General features: G+C 49.1%; 6 protein-coding genes across 6 annotated transcripts; 5 read left to right on the top strand and 1 right to left on the bottom strand.

The window, feature by feature from the left end:
• The first annotated feature begins 4,606 nt into the window (after positions 1–4,606).
• LOC138778783 (histone H4) lies at positions 4,607–5,007 on the top strand. Its single transcript, XM_069956513.1, has one exon. The coding sequence runs from the start codon at positions 4,649–4,651 to the stop codon at positions 4,958–4,960; it is 312 nt and encodes a 103-aa protein (XP_069812614.1). The 5' UTR covers positions 4,607–4,648; the 3' UTR covers positions 4,961–5,007.
• Positions 5,008–6,073: 1,066 nt separating this feature from the next.
• LOC138778774 (histone H2B 1.1) lies at positions 6,074–6,509 on the bottom strand. Its single transcript, XM_069956504.1, has one exon. It carries the CDS (start codon positions 6,481–6,483, stop codon positions 6,103–6,105), a length of 381 nt encoding a protein of 126 aa, XP_069812605.1. The 5' UTR covers positions 6,484–6,509; the 3' UTR covers positions 6,074–6,102.
• Positions 6,510–6,802: 293 nt separating this feature from the next.
• Positions 6,803–7,228, top strand: LOC138778769 (histone H2A type 1). The gene has a single exon (XM_069956498.1). It carries the CDS (start codon positions 6,803–6,805, stop codon positions 7,193–7,195), a length of 393 nt encoding a protein of 130 aa, XP_069812599.1. The 3' UTR covers positions 7,196–7,228.
• A 3,671-nt stretch (positions 7,229–10,899) lies between these two features.
• LOC138778790 (histone H1B-like) lies at positions 10,900–11,599 on the top strand. The gene has a single exon (XM_069956521.1). The coding sequence runs from the start codon at positions 10,900–10,902 to the stop codon at positions 11,572–11,574; it is 675 nt and encodes a 224-aa protein (XP_069812622.1). The 3' UTR covers positions 11,575–11,599.
• Positions 11,600–12,372: 773 nt separating this feature from the next.
• On the top strand, positions 12,373–12,802 carry LOC138778780 (histone H3). The gene has a single exon (XM_069956509.1). It carries the CDS (start codon positions 12,373–12,375, stop codon positions 12,781–12,783), a length of 411 nt encoding a protein of 136 aa, XP_069812610.1. The 3' UTR covers positions 12,784–12,802.
• Positions 12,803–13,727: 925 nt separating this feature from the next.
• Positions 13,728–14,116, top strand: LOC138778785 (histone H4). Its single transcript, XM_069956515.1, has one exon. The coding sequence runs from the start codon at positions 13,787–13,789 to the stop codon at positions 14,096–14,098; it is 312 nt and encodes a 103-aa protein (XP_069812616.1). The 5' UTR covers positions 13,728–13,786; the 3' UTR covers positions 14,099–14,116.
• Positions 14,117–21,943: the final 7,827 nt, after the last annotated feature.

Genomic DNA, 21,943 nt, shown 5'->3' with positions numbered 1-21,943 from the left:
TTATAATAATATGGTATTATAATGTATTTTCATCTCTAGAATGCTTAAGGAAATCCACTAAATGGAAACTGCGAAGCTGGATTGCCTTATGCATTTTCTATAATTATTGCCACTATCTGATGTTTTACTGTGCACCAGTCTCTGAACTGGGAATTCTAGAGTCTTCCCTAATATGTCTTATACCTATTACAGTATAGATTATTTGCTCTCTGCCCTATCATGTCAACCCTTGGGGATAGAAGTGCTGAGGCATCTGTAATTTGGGGTAGTTATTCAGAGAGAGGCACACAAGATAAAAGAGAGCCTTCCGAGAAGCTTCTTCCAGGGCCTGGCCTGGGGGCCAGGACCCACCTGTGGGTCATTACCTTGAATCAGAGTGTGCATGCAGAACTTTATTCTTTTCAGCACACCTGACCTCCTAGCCATGTCTGGCTAGTGTACTTCGTGGTGAGGCTGCGGTAGAGTCAGGCAGGACAACCCTATCAACACTGGGCAACAATTTTCTTAAAGTCCTGAAGGTCATTGCAGGATCAAAGTCAGTGGCTAGGTAAGCACAGATACCCAAAAACTCTACTAGGTGCTAGGACTCCTTAGAGGTCACCCCAACGCCTAACTTTTCCCACTAGGTGGGCCTACGTTGTAGTGGTGACTGGTCTAGTGTCACTTGGTGCCCACAAGACAGCATTAAGCGCATGTGCATTCCATGGGCGTAGGTGGTCCTTCTAAAAGGAGTACCTTAGGGTTTGTGTTTGTGGTTTCTCCGACAGTCCACTGCCACCCACCACCAGATTAACAAGCAGCGTTACAAGTCTAGTTCAAGCACCAAGTATATTCAGAGACTGTAGATTCTATTCTTCCACCAGTGAGAGGCTGTGATATTGTCAAGTATTGTACTGCAAACAATAAGCTGTGAAGTATATCCAAGTCTATATTATATCCAAAGGTTACCCAACTCAACTCAAGAGGTGACCGGTAATATACGGGAAGGGTGTACATCTGCAAGCCTGGATTAGATGGTGAAATCCAGGCAAAGTTGTGTGGTTCAGTAGAGCTATTCTGCTGGACTATATATTCGTATAAACTGGCCCTGGATTTCATAGGTGCGTAGTAGAGTGTGGAGGCATTGGAAGGTCCCATTACAATCCCACCTGCCGTTCCCTCCAAATTGCTCCAACATAAAAGGTGGCACAGAGGGAAAAGAAATGCTGAGAGCTTGTGGCCTGTTCACACACTGCTCTGTAGAGCTGCTATTGAGTTAGAGCCCAGCTGGTCAGGTGTGTATTTTGTATCCTCCTAGTACCAGGAGCTACTAGCACTTGGTATCGTCTCAGTAAATAGGGACAAGAAATAGCATAGGAAAACTCAACACGTTCTACTTGGAGATGTCTATAAGAGCATGGTTGGCAGACGTTGCAGTAGATTATACCTCAGTAAGCATTACATGGGAGATGTCTCCAGGTGTTCTCTAATAAGACATCTCAGTAGACACTACCTGGAAAGCTATTACAGTATTGATTTTTTCCCTGTATAAGAACTGTTGTTAGTGCATCTAGTATATAAGATCCAATCTTGTTCTTTTGGTGGTCCACATTCTTCTTTGTCTCCTGGAGGTACCCCGACATCCTCGAAGGACAGTTATCTGCCCTCTATTTATGTATTGATAAGAATTTGTTCTACTTTGATGACCCGTGACAATTCAGATTATTTGCGAAACATGGTGGTCGCACATGTTTTCAGGTATTTTAGTGAGTTGGCGGGTACAAGGGACTATCCATAATTGGCTGTAACCCTGCCCCAGCATGTCCATGCTATAGACACATAGCAGGAGCTCTATACAGGAGAACTAGAAGTACCAACATGTCCATGCTTTAAAACACAAAGCAGTGCTCCTAATGGTCTCACCTGACCATGGACACACAACAAACTGCACCGGAACAGCGCCAGGAAGGAAGGTAAAAGACAAACCTTCCTTCTTGGCTTCTCCTGTGCAATGGGGACATATCAGCATGTTAGATTAAAAGGGTTATATGAGCTCCATAGCAGGCACACAGCTGCAGATCCCGGCAGACAAGAGTAATGGTGCAGAGAGATTTATCTAACAGATTTTTGAAGCCAAAACCAGGAACAGACTATAAAGAGAGAACAGGTCATAAAGGAAAGAGTGAGATTACTTCTCTTCAAAAAATCCATTCCTGGCTTTGGCTTCCAAAATCTTTTAAATAAATCTGTCTGTATAAACGCACCCTTAGGCTATGTTCACACTACGTAAGTCTCCGAACGTATAGCGTTCCGTGAATAAGCGGCCGGAGACTTACGTAGTTTGCGTAAGTATGGAAAGTATACGATCTACGGCTGCACAGTTCACACTACGTAAGAACTTACGCCCGGATCGTACGCTGCGCCGTAAAAAATGAACCAGACCATTGTTTGAGGACGAAAATGCCGTAACTTACGCCGTAGCGTAACATGCGGTCCCGTACGTAGTGGTGATTTCTTCATTTTTGCACTTTTCTTTGCCGATCCAAAAGGTTCTGTGGGGTGTCCGGGCTAGCCGAAGATATCCCAGTAAAAGACCGCTGTCGGATCGCAACGTAGGGCGCTCGGGAAGCGTAAGTAGACTACGGGCGTAAGTTCGTGGACCGTACGTAGCCGGCTGCAACTTACGTAAATCCCCGGCCGGACATATACGCGTATATGTCCGGCCGCGAAGATATGCGGCCGGACATATACGTAGTGTGAACATAAACGAGCGCCGTTCTGCTAGATCAGCGCTCGTTTACTGGGCCAATTCCACGGCCTGGTTATCGTTAAACAAGGGCTGCAGGGACAATGTTACTGATGTCCTTGCAGTCCTAGCTTAACTAGTATACATTACCTATGCAGGGTGCAGGGCTCCTCTTCTCCCGGGTCCTGCGCGCTCCTCCAGCGTCAGGGCGGCCTGTCCCGGCTGACAGGCCACTCAGCCAATCACTGGCGTCCCACCCAGTGATTGGCTGAGTGGAGACAGGCCGCCCTGACGCTGGAGCGCGGGATTCGGGACCCGGGGAGAAGCAGGAGAAGAGGAGCCCTGCACCCTGCATAGGTAATGCAAATCGTTAGTCGCCGGCCTCGCACCGCTATTCCACGCAGCAGTGTGCGGTCGGCGCCCGACAAATATAGGTCCTAACCTATATCAACGATCAGCCGATGACAACGATCATCAGCGGATCGTTGTCTCTATTCCGATTCGGCCGATCATCGCTCCGTGGAACAGGGCCCTTAGGGAGCTATGTGACAGGCAGAGATGTGCCAACCAGTCCCTGTGTACCAGGCTTATACATCTAGGGGTAGATTAGATGGTCAGAAATCCCTTCCCCCGCTAGTTAAGCTCAGATATGTGGCAGCTTTTCTAGTCTTATTATGTCAGTGTGGTCAGATCCAGGGATGAGCTGTGGTTTGTAATCACCCATAGAGGCCGGGCCTCCCCTTCCCTCTAACTGGCTGGGTGCGGGATTTCAGCTCAGGATGGAACCGTCCAATGTGAATATGCCAAAGTCCGTGCCTGGTAAACAATGTGGGCAGAGCAGTTCTCTATAGTGACCACACGGTGGCGCTATTGTACTACTTATTATCCCCACAGCCTGTATCATTATGTCGTATCTACAGACGGACAATAAATGACATTGTAACAAGGAAGGAGAGAATGGATACAATGTATCTCATCTACAGAGGGGAAGGTTAGAAGTTACATTGTACTTTGGGGTCCAGAGATACATTGTAGCTTCACTCGCTGAGATTTCCCATCAACTCCACAACGTCCCCATAGCCAGGACAGCGCCCCCGCCCGCAGCTCCTCCAGCACTGCAGCCAGTGTTAGACTAGGATAAGTATATAGGAGAATAGGGGGAAGCGGCGCTGACAATGCCGGAGCCGGGCACAGGGAGGAGGTCACAGCTCAGTGCTGCCTCCTGGCGGATTGTCCCGGTAACCAGCGGCTATATTGTGCTATATGTGACCTCCGGCCGCTAATGTAATGTCCAGCTCCGGCCACGTCCATGCAGCAGCGCTGAGTGTGAGCACCGAGCACCTCGCCAGGAATCTGCCCTAACCCCTGCATGTCCGGAGCGGTGACCTAGAAAGCGGCAAGTACTGTCACTAATAGTCATCGCACCCCAGTATCCCCCATCCCAGAAACCACCGCCGGGAGCGGGGAGGCCGCGCTGCATCATAGGAGAACACCGGCCACCAGGGGGCGCCACACCGGGAGATCACGGCGGCTGCTGAAGCATCACAGAGCCCGGAGGGAGATACACGGGGAACCCCACTGATCTGTACAAGGCAACAAACAAGCATCAGCCCCAGAAATCCTAAAACCTATATGAACCCCACCCGGCCATAGCGGCCCTGACCCCCCTAATAACGGACATAATAGCATCAGAAGAGGGAAATGGCGGCGACAGTAATAGAATAGGCGGGAAAGAGAATATCAACATTACATCTGTGTTCAGCCAATCAACGGAGAGTAGGCGGGGCTGAAGCTCATTGCAAAAAAAAGACACGCCCCCAGTGTGGAATCATGTACTCAGTTCTCTGTCAGGTCCGCCTATTTCCTATATAAGCAAGGACTCTAAGCGCGTTCTCTTACAGTTGTTTCTTTACAGCTCAGAGAATGTCTGGACGCGGCAAAGGAGGAAAAGGTCTCGGTAAGGGCGGCGCCAAGAGGCACAGGAAGGTGCTCCGGGATAACATCCAGGGCATCACCAAGCCCGCTATCCGCCGTCTTGCTCGCAGGGGAGGCGTCAAGAGAATCTCCGGCCTCATCTATGAAGAGACTCGCGGTGTCCTGAAAGTCTTCTTGGAGAATGTGATCCGCGACGCCGTCACCTACACCGAGCACGCCAAGAGGAAGACCGTCACCGCCATGGACGTGGTGTACGCCCTCAAGCGCCAGGGCCGCACTCTCTACGGCTTTGGAGGTTAATTCCGCTCCCATTCGGCTCCATCTCCACAACCCAAAGGCTCTTTTCAGAGCCGCCCACGTCTTCTATAAGAGGCTACAATTCCTGGGAACCATTGCTGTGGTTGGCAGTGTGCAGTCTCGGAGGGGCAGCAATATGGGGTTTGTGAACAAATCAAGATTAAACATTATACATATAAAATAAGTCACCTGTAGATGGCGCTAAAACTCTGAGCTTTGAATTTCAAAATTCCCGCCCGTCGCACACCCGTTCTTTGTTTGGTCGCAGTCGGTCTTACTCCCATACATAATAGAGATGTCGGAGCTCTATACTGACTGCTCTCCTCCTGCTTATCTTTACTGTCAGCACTCAATATAACCCGGCAAGGGGGATAATTGTTTTGGGGGGAAAGCTTATATAATACAAGACCGCCCCCAAGGACAGAGTTCTCATATTCCGGTTTTGTCATTGGGATAGTGGAGCAGAAAACACGTATATGGAATGTACTGTAGTTATGTAGCTCCGGTCTCCTGAAATAAAAGGCACTGCAAGAATAGCGGGCGGGCTCCTCAACATGCTGTGCCGGGGCTATAGGGTATAATACTGCTCAGCGATGTAATACCACCACAGCCAGCAGGTGGCAGCGTCACTGTGCAGTATAGTAGGCTAAGCACTATGCAGGCATGTCCTCGGTGTCCGTTGTAACGGGGGAAACAATGAGAGAAGTCAGCACGATCTGCGCTGATGAATGGGCGGCGGCTGTTACATTTATTAGGCGGAAATCGGGGATGAGAACCTTCACCTAATTGTATAGAGACAAAGTAAAAAAATGGAAATAACCGCATTGTGTGTAACCGAACAGGAGTGACGTAAGAACTTCCCATTCATAAATACAATGCAGTAATAACTCAGCAGTGACAGTAGGTGTCGCTGTTCTCCCATATATCACACCGCTACATAGTAAAAGAAATCTTACTATATATAGAAGATATTTTTCATCATCATAATCATCATCTTGAACACGTAGATCAGTTAAGAAAAACAGAAAACGAACTAGCTGAATTAGATACAACTACGGGAGAAGCTCCAGCTCTGTTCTAGACAACGTGGGTGGCTCTTAGAAGAGCCTTTGGGGTGATAAGAGAAGAGGCAGGAGGCGAGCCGCTCACTTGGCGCTGGTGTACTTGGTGACGGCCTTGGTGCCCTCGGACACGGCGTGCTTGGCCAGCTCTCCGGGCAGCAGCAGGCGCACGGCGGTCTGGATCTCCCGGGAGGTGATGGTAGAGCGCTTGTTGTAGTGAGCCAGGCGAGAGGCTTCCCCTGCGATGCGCTCGAAGATGTCGTTGACGAACGAGTTCATGATGCCCATGGCCTTGGAGGAGATACCGGTGTCAGGGTGGACCTGCTTGAGCACCTTGTACACGTAGATGGCGTAGCTTTCCTTCCTGCTCTTCCTTCGCTTCTTGCCGTCCTTCTTCTGGGTCTTGGTCACGGCTTTCTTGGAGCCCTTCTTGGGCGCTGGGGCAGACTTGGCGGGATCAGGCATGATGATCACTCACAATCCTCCTTCACTGGGACAGAGAAGAATGCTGCTCTCCCCTCCCGCCGCAGCCCTATTTATACCCAGCCCATGCAAATGAGGGCTGCCGCTTGCTCGACCCTCTACTGGAGGAGAGAGTCACCTGACCGGGGAGCGCGTCATAATCCCCGCCCACAGCCGGCTATTGGCGTACCTACAAGCAGGCTGCCCGTTGGCCGGATTCAAATCTACCCAATGACAGGAGGCGGAGGGCGGAGCAAGGAAGTATAAAAAGCCGCAGACGCCGGGAGAGGGAATCTGATCGTGAAAGCGCACAAGCTCGATAATGTCTGGACGCGGCAAACAAGGAGGCAAGGTCCGTGCTAAGGCCAAGACCCGCTCCTCCCGGGCAGGACTGCAGTTCCCCGTCGGTCGTGTTCACAGGCTTCTCCGCAAGGGAAACTACGCTGAGAGGGTTGGCGCCGGCGCTCCGGTCTACCTGGCCGCCGTGCTGGAGTATCTGACCGCTGAGATCCTGGAGTTGGCCGGCAATGCCGCCCGGGACAACAAGAAGACCCGCATCATCCCCCGTCACCTGCAGCTGGCCGTCCGCAACGACGAGGAGCTCAACAAGCTGCTGGGTGGGGTGACCATCGCCCAGGGAGGCGTCCTTCCCAACATCCAGGCCGTGCTGCTGCCCAAGAAGACCGAGAGCAGCAAAGCGGCCAAGAGCAAGTGAGCTCCGCTCATCCATCCGGTACCGTCCGCAACCCCAAAGGCTCTTCTAAGAGCCACCCACCTCCTCCTCATACAGAGCTGTCACCGCTATTACATATAACACATGACTGGTAGAGGCTGCAGGGTATCGGCGCTGCCGCATACAGACAGGGGCGCTGTTACTAGTAAATGACACTGACCTTTAGTGACGGCTCCTCCCGGCCCCTCTCATCTCTACCTACAGCGCCCCCAGGACTGACTGCAGAGGGAGTGTCCCCTCGATGTATCTGCTGCGGAGCATCATAACCCCCATCCTCCTCCTACATGGGTGTCGGAAGGCATCGGCCTCACTGCTCGGGATCCCCCTGACCTGTTACTAGAAGTTTCGTCTTCCCCGGGGATCAGCCAATCAGCGCGCAGTATCCGGGCTGTTGGACGGTTTGTATTTCCCGCTCATTGTACGGCTATCAGCAGCACAAAGCTCCCCGCAGTGTTAACCCTTCAGTCCCCGCTGTATTTCTGGCTCCTATTGTTGCTCAGATACCACTCCTCCTCCGATCACAGTGACCACGTCCTAGCTGCCAGGAGACTGATGACACCGGGAGGGATACACTGCAGACACCGGAGCACAGCACCGCGCACATCACACAGCCACCACATGTAGTCCTGGGCGATCTCTTACACAGCAGACACTTAGGGGTTATTCCCGGCACTTACACTCTCTCTCCGCCAGGGGGCGGCCTGTATCCGCATACTGTGCTGGGGAATGGGCGGCGGCTGTTACATTTATCAGGCGGGAATCGGAACTTTCACCTAATTGTATAGACGCAAAGTAATAATGGAAATAACCGCATTGTGTGTAACCGAGCGGCAGGAGTGACGTAACAACTTCCCATTCATAAATAGAAGGCAGTAATAGCTCAGCAGTCACAGTAGAGAAATCCTGATCCCCCAACAGCCCCCAATAACCCCGGACCATCACTTCTATGTCTCCTATATACCTGCTGAGACCCTCACATCCCCCATGTCCGGTACACACACCTGCCTATAATTCATTGTTTCGCCACATCTCATCTCATAATAATTACTAATAAACATAAATCGATAGAGAACAGCAGTGTTGATTTGTTGTTTGTGCCAGTGTTATAGTTGAGCTGAGGATTCGTTACTTTGTGCTGTTACCGGGAGCAGAGTTGTCTTTTCCTCCCATTACTCATACTGCACAGGGCTCCTTGTACTTCTATTACCTACCTTTAGTTGTTGTACCTTCTATTCACTATGTATCTCATTACTTTGTATCACTATATAATGCTGCTATTACTGAGCTGAGGGTTCGTTGCAGTGTGTTCTGCTGTATTTCCCTGCGCACAGATGGCTGCTACATGATGTGTTGTACACGATGTTATGTACATGCATATAGCCACACTTGCATTGGTGATTCATTACTATATGTTGCTGTGTGTTGATGCTATTGTTGAGCTGAGGATTTGTTAGAGTGCGTCTCTCTCTCTCTCTCCTTTCTCTCTCCCAGCACAGTGACTGCACAGTAAGTGCTCAGACTGAGGTGATCTCCATAGTGGCAGGGAAGGACCTACAGGCCTTTGTTCTGTAATGTTATTATGTTTTGTTTCTGCCATCTTGTGGTACATAGAGGTAACACATGGTAGAAAGCGCTGACGGGCTTCCTGCTCTGTTTCTGACCACTTGTTGTAGTTCTGATGAGTAGTCAGACTGTTCTATTTCTATCCACTGTGCTCGGCCTATTCCCTGGGTTATATTATTCTCCATGTGATGGGATCTCTTGTTGGATTTAGATAAAGTTATTGTGGATTTTGTTGTCTTTATTGGTGGTTTTTTTCGTGTTCTTTATTAGTATTAATGGTTTTCCTGCCGATTCATAGAAAGGTGAATAGTTTCAAATAAGCATTAAGGTCAATACGGAGAAGGGGGGGGGGGGGGGGGGGGGGGGGGGGGGGGGGGGTGGTATAAAAGTTCTCCTAGTGTCAAATCCTGATTATTGTACAGTGTAACGGCTGTCTTTATTATTATTATTAATAATAATAATAATAATAATAATAGGTGTATACGGGGGTAACAATTCTCCTCATACTTTTTCCTGCTCTACTATGCTCCAGGGTCTCTTACAGTCCGTTTTAGTTGGTTACTATTTTTATTGTATGTCGTTCTGATCGGGATATTCAGATTATTTATTCTATTCGTTTTTCTCCCTTTTATTTCTTCTCCAATAATGATTCCCTCCTTGTGGTTTCCTCCTCTCCTTCACTATCGTCCTTATTGCTGAACTTGTTTGTTGTTGATTCTCTCGAAACCCACAATGAACCCAAATGTATCAGTTCCATCACCTAAAGGTTTCTTCCATTGCAGGAATATTAATAATCAATACACTGTATAGGGAATATATAACTCCTTTGTAAGAGCAAAGTAGTTATATTATTTATATAGTGAGGGCAGGAAGAGAGAACATCAGTATAATATACGGAGGAAACACAAGGCCGCCCTATGTCCCGGGATTATACAGAAACACCCAGAGTCATTTGAGGGATCAATGCTGATTTATAACTATTCACCTTTCTATGAATCGGCAGGAAAACCATTAATACTAATAAAGAACACGAAAGAAACCACCAATAAAGACACCAAAATCCACAATAACTTTATCTAAATCCAACAAGAAATCCCATCACATGGAGAATAATGACATATATGCCTGTAATGCCTCAAAAGCTACCAACCAATCAGGGGCGTTTGGACATCAGGTTTAACTTATAGAAGGGGGCGATCTATAACAACAGCCATAACCCTGAGGAAGGCCGACGTGTGAGCTGCAGCAACGGGTAGATACTTATTGTCTATAAAAGATCCATACAGTGACGTCACTAACTCATATACACTTACATTGCAGAGACGTCCCTATAGCCAGGGGTTCTGCAGAACCTATGGCAGAAGTGAAGTGGCGCATGCGCTAAGTACAATTCTCCTGATATTTCGCAGTGTACCATTTTATTGGAATTCCGGGGTCCCTCCTCTTCTTGTAGAGCAGCAGCAGCAGCAAGTGCTTAGTGCTGGGGGAAGTTTCTTTAGTCTTACTAGTTACGGCAGGAATCCTCCGTATTATACACTATATTTATACATGACCGGGCAGGGAGCGAAGCCGCCGCCTGTGTTACCCTCCCGGGCTCTCCCTAGCTCCAGGCCGTCCCCGCATCGTCCATTCAGCTTCCAGGACGGTGGGAATTGTAGAAAAGATCCGTGTGACGGTGACCGGTGCCGGGAATAGAAGGAAGGAGCCGCCGCAGCGGATTTATCCTCCCGGATACACAGAGATGTGCAGTCCGGCAAGACTTATGGCGGAGATCCCGGGGTCTCCTCCCGGCTCCTGCCCAGAACCTCCGCCCGTGACGGGCATAATCGGTCAGGGAGGATGTCCGGGAAGAGGGAATCAGGGAGAAAGCGAGATCACCTGTCCGGTTCTAACCGAGAAAGGGCTCTTCTCCCGGGCAGGGAAACACAAGGGGTGAGCGGAGAAGAGCTGAGACTTGGACGGGATGGGGGCGGGACCTGTTTTCTGTGTCAGCCAATAGCAGCTCAGGCCGATGGCAGTTTAGCAGCCAATCACAGGCGGCCGCTGTACATATAAGAAGCGCTGGCGGCTGCGGCCTCAGCATTTATCTTCCAGGATAACTTTTTCCTGTAAGCGATCACACGATGGCAGAAACCGCGCCAGCCGCTGCTCCTCCCGCCGAACCGGCCGCTAAAACCAAGAAGCAGCCGAAGAAGTCTCCTGCGGGGGGCGCCAAGAAGAGCAAGAAACCTTCCGGTCCCAGCGTGTCCGAGCTGCTCGTCAAAGCCGTGTCTGCCTCCAAGGAGCGCAGCGGGGTGTCCCTGGCGGCCCTGAAGAAGGCTCTGGCTGCCGGAGGCTACGATGTAGACAAGAACAACAGCCGCCTGAAGCTGGCCATCAAGGGGCTGGTGACCAAGGGGACCCTGCTCCAGGTGAAAGGCAGCGGCGCCTCCGGCTCCTTCAAGCTGAACAAGAAGCAGCAGCAGGAGACCAAGGACAAGGCGGCCAAGCCCAAGAAGCCTGCCGCAGCCAAGAAAGTGGCCAAATCTCCTAAGAAGCCGAAGAAGGCTCCGAGCGCGGCCAAGAGCCCGAAAAAGGCCAAGAAGCCTGCAGCGGCCGCTGCCAAGAAAGCGGCAAAGAAGCCGAAGGCTGCTCCCAAGCCCAAGAAAGTCACCAAGAGCCCGGCTAAGAAGGCGGCCAAACCCAAGGCTGCCAAGAGCCCGGCTAAGAAGGTCGCCAAACCCAAGGCTGCCAAGAAGAGCCCGGCTAAGAAGGTCGCCAAACCCAAGGCTGCCAAGAAGAGCGCAGCTAAGAAATAATCGGGAGCCTCGCCCTGTACTTTACCCCCACAAAGGCTCTTCTCAGAGCCACCACCTCCTCCCGGCAGAGCTTTATGACCTCCCCCACATAAACTAGTGTCTACACTCCCTCCCCGTCTGTAGGACGTCACAATATCCAGTCAAACGCGGTCCATAGGGTCTAGCTCCCCTTCTGGCAGATAAGAGAGCCACTTCCATAACATCAGTCAGTAACCAACCGCGCGCACTTGTATCTATTTGTGCCGCTGTAACACTTTGTAGTGTCAGTATTTGGGATAAGAGAAAATAGCACTTGTTACAGTGTGGTGGTAACCTGCAGCCATTAGAACTCGAAGCTCTCGCCACAAGGTGTCGCTGTTATACTGTAACACAATGTAGCTGTCATGTGAGTACACCACGATTGTAGCCTGCTGTAATAAACAGACGGGATGTGAGGAGACTACTGATTCGGGCCGCTGTGAGCATGCACTATATATTGTAGAGGCATTCGGTTAATCAGGGTGAACGCCCGAGACGCGTCACCGATTCATGGATGAGGGAACACGGGGGAGGGCGCTGTTACCGGGAGTTCCTTCCTTCCACCCGCTGAGAGGGCCGGATGGGTCCGCCTCTCCTGAATAGATATTACCGACCCAAAGCAGCAGCTATGTTCTGGCGGGCTCGTGGATGTATAAATTAGCCAATGGGATTCAGGGGGTGTGGTTTACAGCAGCCAATGAGCAGGACACCAGCACTATAAATGCTCTGCCTTTTCCTCCGCTCCCATCACATCTCAGTTGTGCCCGTCTACAGAGCATAATGGCCAGAACCAAGCAGACAGCCCGTAAGTCCACCGGTGGGAAAGCTCCCCGCAAGCAGCTTGCCACTAAGGCCGCCAGGAAGAGCGCTCCCGCTACAGGTGGAGTGAAGAAGCCGCATCGTTACCGTCCCGGTACAGTGGCCCTCCGTGAGATCCGCCGCTACCAGAAGTCCACCGAGCTGCTGATCCGCAAGCTTCCCTTCCAGCGCCTGGTGAGAGAGATCGCCCAGGACTTCAAGACCGATCTCCGCTTCCAGAGCTCGGCGGTCATGGCCCTGCAGGAGGCCAGCGAGGCTTACCTGGTGGGCCTGTTCGAGGACACCAACCTGTGCGCTATCCACGCCAAGAGGGTGACCATCATGCCCAAAGACATCCAGCTGGCCCGCAGGATCCGTGGGGAGAGGGCTTAGATCTGCCCCGGGCACCGCATACACCACAAAGGCTCTTTTCAGAGCCACCAAATCCTCCCTTAAAGAGCAGCAGAACTCGAACTCCGCCTTACATGTCCCCGACCCCCTTCTCCTTCCCCCAGCACACGTCAGTCTGCTGTCGTTAACCCTCTCTGCGCTGAGCTAGATGTATTCACTATAGTGTTATAACACGTGCTAGATAAATGTTCTCGGTGCTGTTCTCCGGTGACTGCAGTGTCTATTGTGGCTGTTACAGGAGATCAGTCTCCCCACGCCCGTCTCCTGACAACTGTGACCCGGGTCAGGTTTCTATAGAAGAGAACACGTGGTGTCAGGAGGTGCCAAAGGAATGGCCAGTTACAATCTAATGAGCAATAGGGACACAAGGGCCAAATGACAAGGTTAAGATACAAGACATGGGTCCAGTCCTATCTAGTAGAACCCCCTCCCATCGTGGTGCATGGACACATATACAGAGTAGTCACCGGTAGGGGGCACTATACACGTGGGATTTCCCTGACACTACGCGAGGGCAGGTGGTGCTGAGTATATTGCTGGCTCGGGGCTCTTGATGCACTTGGTTCCTGGGCAGCTGGGATTTCTATCGTGACTTTCTATCTTGGTTTATTACTTTACTTGCTTATTATTTGCTTTACATGCGCGCGCTCCTTCTATCGTACACGGACGTTCTGTGACCGTTTTGTCAATCTCCCCGTTCTTTTCTTGCTTTGCTTGCTTTTTTTTTTCTGCCAGAATCGCATTAGAAACTGGTGACACTAAAAGCGGGAAACTAGCAGCGACGGTTACAGAAAGGGCGGGAAGTTTAAAATCTCCATGTTCAGCCAATCAGGGAGGAAGGGGAGGGGTCAATGATCCAACGTTGCACGTAGGGATGTCCCGGAAGTGAGTCATCTGTGCGGTTCTCTGTCAGGTCCGCTTATTTCCTATGTAAGCAAGGACTCTAAGCGCGTTCTCTTACAGTTGTTTCTTTACAGCTCAGAGAATGTCTGGACGCGGCAAAGGAGGAAAAGGTCTCGGTAAGGGCGGCGCCAAGAGGCACAGGAAGGTGCTCCGGGATAACATCCAGGGCATCACCAAGCCCGCTATCCGCCGTCTTGCTCGCAGGGGAGGCGTCAAGAGAATCTCCGGCCTCATCTATGAGGAGACTCGCGGTGTCCTGAAAGTCTTCCTGGAGAACGTGATCCGCGACGCCGTCACCTACACCGAGCACGCCAAGAGGAAGACCGTCACCGCCATGGACGTGGTGTACGCCCTCAAGCGCCAGGGCCGCACTCTCTACGGCTTCGGAGGTTAATTCCGCTCCCATCGGCTCCATCTCCACAACCCAAAGGCTCTTTTCAGAGCCGCCCACGTCTTCTATATGAAAGGCTACAGATCCCGGTCCTCTCGCTGCCGTGTCTATCGGTCCCTGGTCAGTCATGTCATAAAGGGGTTTAGCGAAAGTAGGGCACAAACAATCCAGCCCTAAAGGGGTTCATCTTTTGTCTGATGACTGAAGGGTATTGTGTCAGAATATCGGGGGTCCCGCCAATTTGATGGTGATTAACCCTTCCGTATCTGCATTGTTTTCTGCTATATTGGGTCTTTATAAAGACGTTCACAACTGATTTTATCGAAATGTATCTGTTCGATTGTTTATAACTGAATTGGATTGAAAGGCTGAATTAGTTTTTTATATGAAGTCTCAGAAATCATTGAACAATAAACATGCGGAGGGAATTATTAGATCTATAAAAGCAAACCAATCAGTAATGTCCGGAGACTTGTGTGTGTGCACGAGGCCCAAAACATCTCCTCCTGTCCCGGCAGCTTCCTTCTAGTCCATTAGGACCGGAGAGACACAAATGACCTGGAGATAAAGCAAGTGATTTCAGAAGGTCAGGACGGATTGAGCAGCAGGTATGGTACATGGATAAGAGCTGATTTCTATAAAGGAATAGATTGGGAATATGGATATAAGAAGGGAACAGCTCTATGATATGTTCTGTAATCCCAGCCACTCGTGTCATTATTAATCTCTGAATATATAATCGAGAATAGGGCAGGATTGTGCAATATATGTGTGAATCTAAGAGATTCCAATCACCAGAAAGCAAATCACTGTACAGCAACTTGTCCAAATGTTACTGTATGTAATGTAGCCTTGTTATGTTTTAAATTATTATGCTGTTCCTATTTTAACAAATAATGTCCCTGCAAAGTATTAGACTTCATGAAGGCCACTGCATACATAACTGCACTATATAATGAATATTTTAAATCTAAAATATTTTAGATGTAGTATCCATAAAATAAAAAACACAAAATAGTCTGAAATATAAATATAGCAAAAAGAAAATAACATGGATGATAATGTATTAATCCATGTACATACTTTCTTGTGTCTCTGTCCTGCACCATTTCCTAGATCCCTGCTTGCTGTCAGTAAATGGAATCATTCGGGATCCTTCTCACAGCAGAGGGTCTGTTACAGTTGTATGTGGTCCAGGACAGTCATTAGCCTGGATACAGTCCACCTGCACCGATACATTGTAGCACAGATGACTTTATCACTCCAGAGACTTGTGTAGCATTATAACAGGTGTTCAGTATTAGGTCTGCACAGGTTTTCTGGATGTGAACAAGGATCTTTTAGTCACTGACAGCCAGCAGAGATCTTGGACATGAAGAAACTGAAACACAAGCCGGCTACACAACCATATCAGAACTTTTCATTATACAGTGATTATATTTTATTTATACAAAACTTTATACCAGCGGTCTGCAAATGGCGGAACTGATGGGGAACTACAACTCCCAGTATGCCCTGGCAGCCTGTGAACAGACAGACAGTATATATCACATGAATAAACAGACATGTACCTCCCTCTGTGTAATGGTCTTTATACCAGGGTGACTCCTACCTGAGAGAACATCAGGGGGACCAGGGAAAGGTAAGTATGCATTATTTTCCTATATACCTTCAACAGCAGACAGTCCATTAGACAAGTTGTTTTGTATGTGTCAGTAAAAACAAAAACTGGGCAAGGCTTAGATATGCCATCGGTGTTTGCATCAATGTACTGAGAAACCAGCACTGAAGTAGTCTTAAAGCAAGAGGGTTTTTTATGCCTGGATACTTTCCCCTGAACAGTTCCAGAAAAACATCCAGATAAAGGTTGTAGGTCTTGTAGCCACCACTAGGGGGAACTGGCTGCAGGTGAATTCCTTATTGAGTTTAGTCACAGCTGTAAAAATCTGCACAGTGAGCGGCCCCTGGTGGAAAACAGCATTGCCTGCACCACCCCAAACATTATCATCATCATTCATCAATACTCAAAATAATAAAATGACATTAAATAGTCCCCACTAGAGATGAGCGAACTTAAAGGGCAACTCCAGTTTAAATCAACTGGTGTAAGAAAGTGCCAGAGATTTGTAATTTACTTCTATTAAAAAAATCTCAAGTCTTCCAGTACTTATCAGCTGCAGCATGTCCCACATATCTATGCCTGTGTCTATGACATACAGCAGCTGATAAGTACTGGAAGACCTGAGATTTTTTTTTTAATAGAAGTAAATTACAAATCTCTGGCACTTTTGGACACTAGTTGATTTGAAAGAAAAAAAAAAATCACTTGAGTTGCCCTTGATATTTACGAGCTGAGATTCATTCCGAACTTATTGCAGAGTTCTAAACAACTTTTTAATAATGGCAGTTGCGCATCTTAAAAAAAAAAAAAAAAAAAATTGTACGCGCACCTGTCTGTGCTCCCCCAGTGTATCCAGTCACCTGCAGCCCGTTCAGCCAATCACTGACTGAGATGGGATAGCACCATGACCAGTGATTGGCTAAGCGGCCTGTCACTCTAGTGACTGCAGTGCATCTCCATGACAGTGAGTACCGGTGTGATCAGTCTCCTGGCAGGTAGGACGTGTTCACTATGAAGGGGTCTCTAAGAATCATGGAGCAACAATAGGAGCCAGAAATACAGTGGGCGCTGAAGGGTTAACAGTGCTGTCCATGACTTCTCTATTACACGGCCATTATTACAGCATCTCAATAAGATAAAAGAACTTTCTGCATATTACCAGTGGCGGTCTTTGGCACCAAGCACACCAAGCGATCGCTTGGGGCCCCCAACATCCAGGGGGGCCCCCACGCCCCGCTCTTGTGCTCAAGACCGCTGGACATGGCCGCTGCCCCGCTCGCTGCTGCCATCTGAACTGTAAATATAAGCACTCGTAATGAGCGATCATGGTTACATGCAGCAGCACTGACAGGGCGGGAGACATTGGCCCCCTTCCTGTCAGTCACTCTTGTGGCCGCAGGAAGGGTTTTCCCTGCGGTCACAAGTGGCAGCTTTGTCCTTGTGGTGCTGGCGCTCCAGTGACATCACTGGAGCATCGGCGCCAGGACAAGGAGAGTGCGGCCTCTTGTGATCGCGGGGAAAACCCTTCCTGATGCCACAAGAGTGAAGAGAAGAGGAGATGCCCGTACCCAGGTGAGTATAAGTGTTTGTTTTATTGTGTTATATACTATATGGGAGGGGGAGCACACAGGGGCCTGTGTAACTGGGGGAGCGCACATCTGGGGTCTATATAAATGGGGGAAGCACACAGGGGGGCTATATAACAGGGGGAGCACACAGGGGGGCTATAGACTACTGGGGCTTCACAGAGGGGTCTATATACTACTGGGGGCAGCACACAGGGGGTCTATATACTACTTGGGGCAGCAGAATGAGGTCTATATACAAATTGGAGAGCACACAGGAGGTCTAAATCCAAGTGGGGGAGCACACAGGGGGGCTATATACTACTGGGGGAGCACACAGGGGTCTATATCCAAGTGGGGGAGCACACAGGAGGTCTATATCCAAGTGGGGGAGCACACAGGGGGGGCTAAATACCCCTGAGGGAGCACACAGGGGGCCGATATACTAGTGGGGGAGCACACAGGGGTATATACAACTGGGGGCAGCACACAGGGGGTCTATATACAACTGGGGCAGCACACAGGAGGTCTATATACTTCTGGGGGAGCACACGGGGGGCTATATATAACTGGGGGAACACACAGGGGTCTTTATACTACTGGGGGCAGGACACAAGGGGTATATACTATTGGGGGCAGCACACAAGGAGTATATATTACTGGCGGTAGCGCACAAGGGGTATATACTACTGGGAGCAACACACAGTGGTCTATTGTTTTGGAACGCGTGTCGAGGGGGGGCCCCAGACATAACTTCGCTTGGGGCCCCAGAAATGCCAAGACCGCCCCTGCATATTACTTATATATAACTACTAAGTCTATACAGAGATATAGAGCTCTGCATGAGAAGAGGGAACTCCGACCACTATAAATATAACTTCTAACCAGGAGAGACAACAAAATGATCTTACAAGTAAAAGGAAGGAGGCCTGAAGATGTCACTCACTGTTCCGGAGAGCCTAGATCCCCCGTATCGCCTATACACATGAAGAAAGACAATCACTCAGAGGGGTCTCATAGTTTATTACTGGTTACATCATACATGGAGTCCAATAAACTGGATAGGATGGAGAATCTTTGCTTTCAAATTCAATGACTTTACCTTTTGGTCCTTGCGGCCCTGGAAGACCCGGATCTCCTGCAGGAAAGTAGAAATGACAAATTATATCTGTATAGAACTAGGTCACAGAGTAGGAAGGACTGGAGAAGTATGGTGGAGTAAGGAGGAAGAATACAGACAAGATACAACCATCAGACGAATAGAGGGGTGGAGGATATTATGGAGGTTGGTGAAGAGATCTTTCCAAGGGTTGGCAGGTGTTCTGTCTATAGAGTTCCCAGAGGACCTAGATAAAACACATTGTATAGACATATAATGTGCACTAGCAGTGTCCCAGAGTGGGTTTCCACTGCTTTAATGCAGCATATGTAGGTCAGTACATGAATGCTAGAATGATCTGGGGCTGAATGATGTAGTTTGCACTCCCACCACCAGATGTCAGAATGTATTTTCACTCTCTAGAATGGCTTAAGGAAATTCACTAGAATGGTTAACTGCGAAGCTGGATTGCCTTATGCATTTTCTATAATTATTGCCACTATCTGATGTTTTACTGTGCACCAGTCTCTGAGCTGGGTATTCTAGAGTCTTCCCTAATATGTCTTATAACCTATTACAGTATAGATTATTTGCTCTCTGCCCTATCATGTCAACCCTTGGGGATAGAAGTGCTGAGGCATCTGTGATTTGGGGTAGTTATTCAGAGAGAGGCACACAAGATAAAAGAGAGCCTTCCGAGAAGCTTCTTCCAGGGCCTGGCCTGGTGGCCAGGACCCACCTGTGGGTCATTACCTAGAATCAGAGTGTGCATGCAGAACTTTATTCTTTTCAGCACACCTGACCTCCTAGCCATGTCTGGCTCGTGTACTTCGTGGTGAGGCTGCGGTAGAGTCAGGCAGGACAACCCTATCAACACTGGGCAACAATTTTCTTAAAGTCCTGAAGGTCATTGCAGGATCAAAGTCAGTGGCTAGGTAAGCACAGATACCCAAAAACTCTACTAGGTGCTAGGACTCCTTAGAGGTCACCCCAACGCCTAACTTTTCCCACTAGGTGGGCCTACGTTGTAGTGGTGACTGGTCTAGTGTCACTTGGTGCCCACAAGACAGCATTAAGCGGATGTGCATTCCCATGGGCGTAGGTGGTCCTTCTAAAAGGAGTACCTTAGGGTTTGTGTTTGTCTTTCTCCGACAGTCCACTGCCACCACCACAGATTAACAAGCAGCGTTACAAGTCTAGTCAAGCACCAAGTATATTCAGAGACTGTAGATTCTATTCTTCCACCAGTGAGAGGCTGTGATATTGTCAAGTATTGTACTACAAACAATAAGCTGTGAAGTATATCCAAGTCTATATTATATCCAAAGTTACCCAACTCAACTCAAGAGGTGACCGGTAATATACGGGAAGGGTGTACATCTGCAAGCCTGGATTAGATGGTGAAATCCAGGCAAAGTTGTGTGGTTCAGTAGAGCTATTCTGCTGGACTATATATTCGTATAACTGGCCCTGGATTTTATAGGTGCGTAGTAGAGTGTGGAGGCATTGGAAGGTCCCATTACCAATCCCATTTGCCGTTCCCTCCAAATTGCTCCAACATAAAAGGTGGCACAGAGGGAAAAGAAATGCTGAGAGCTTGTGGCCTGTTCACACACTGCTCTGTAGAGCTGCTATTGAGTTAGAGCCCAGCTGGTCAGGTGTGTATTTTGTATCCTCCTAGTAACCAGGGAGCTACTAGCACTTGGTATCGTCTCAGTAAATAGGGACAAGAAATAGCATAGGAAAACTCAACACGTTCTACTTGGAGATGTCTATAAGAGCATGGTTGGCAGACGTTGCAGTAGATTATACCTCAGTAAGCATTACATGGGAGATGTCTCCAGGTGTTCTCTAATAAGACATCTCAGTAGACACTACCTGGAAAGCTATTACAGTATTGATTTTTTCCCTGTATAAGAACTGTTGTTAGTGCATCTAGTATATAAGATCCAATCTTGTTCTTTTGGTGGTCCACATTCTTCTTTGTCTCCTGGAGGTACCCCGACATCCTCGAAGGACAGTTATCTGCCCTCTATTTATGTATTGATAAGAATTTGTTCTACTTTGATGACCCGTGACAATTCAGATTATTTGCGAAACATGGTGGTCGCACATGTTTTCAGGTATTTTAGTGAGTTGGCGGGTACAAGGGACTATCCATAATTGGCTGTAACCCTGCCCCAGCATGTCCATGCTATAAACACATAGCAGGAGCTCTATACAGGAGAACTAGAAGTACCAACATGTCCATGCTTTAAAACACAAAGCAGTGCTCCTAATGGTCTCACCTGACCATGGAACACACAACAAACTGCACCGGAACAGCGCCAGGAAGGAAGGTAAAAGACAAACCTTCCTTCTTGGCTTCTCCTGTGCAATGGGGACATATCAGCATGTTAGATTAAAAGGGTTAAAGGGCTTATATGAGCTCCATAGCAGGCACACAGCTGCAGATCCCGGCAGACAAGAGTAATGGTGCAGAGAGATTTATCTAACAGATTTTTGAAGCCAAAACCAGGAACAGACTATAAAGAGAGAACAGGTCATAAAGGAAAGAGTGAGATTACTTCTCTTCAAAAATCCATTCCTGGCTTTGGCTTCCAAAATCTTTTAAATAAATCTGTCTGTATAAACGCACCCTTAGGCTATGTTCACACTACGTAAGTCTCCGAACGTATAGCGTTCCGTGAATAAGCGGCCGGAGACTTACGTAGTTTGCGTAAGTATGGAAAGTATACGATCTACGGCTGCACAGTTCACACTACGTAAGAACTTACGCCCGGATCGTACGCTGCGCCGTAAAAAATGAACCAGACCATTGTTTGAGGACGAAAATGCCGTAACTTACGCCCGTAGCGTAACATGCGGTCCCGTACGTAGTGGTGATTTCTTCATTTTTGCACTTTTCTTTGCCGATCCAAAAGGTTCTGTGGGGTGTCCGGGGCTAGCCGAAGATATCCCAGTAAAAGACCGCTGTCGGATCGCAACGTAGGGCGCTCGGGAAGCGTAAGTAGACTACGGGCGTAAGTTCGTGGACCGTACGTAGCCGGCTGCAACTTACGTAAATCCCCGGCCGGACATATACGCGTATATGTCCGGCCGCGAAGATATGCGGCCGGACATATACGTAGTGTGAACATAAACGAGCGCCGTTCTGCTAGATCAGCGCTCGTTTACTGGGCCAATTCCACGGCCTGGTTATCGTTAAACAAGGGCTGCAGGGACAATGTTACTGATGTCCTTGCAGTCCTAGCTTAACTAGTATACATTACCTATGCAGGGTGCAGGGCTCCTCTTCTCCCGGGTCCTGCGCGCTCCTCCAGCGTCAGGGCGGCCTGTCCCGGCTGACAGGCCACTCAGCCAATCACTGGGTGGGACCGCTGCGGCCAGTGATTGGCTGAGTGGAGACAGGCCGCCCTGACGCTGGAGCGCGGGATTCGGGACCCGGGGAGAAGCAGGAGAAGAGGAGCCCTGCACCCTGCATAGGTAATGCAAATCGTTAGTCGCCGGCCTCGCACCGCTATTCCACGCAGCAGTGTGCGGTCGGCGCCCGACAAATATAG

The sequence above is a fragment of the Dendropsophus ebraccatus genome, unplaced genomic scaffold, assembly GCF_027789765.1.
Source record: "Dendropsophus ebraccatus isolate aDenEbr1 unplaced genomic scaffold, aDenEbr1.pat pat_scaffold_677_ctg1, whole genome shotgun sequence".
Lineage (NCBI taxonomy): Eukaryota > Metazoa > Chordata > Amphibia > Anura > Hylidae > Dendropsophus > Dendropsophus ebraccatus.
This window is presented reverse-complemented; position numbering and strand designations above follow the sequence as displayed.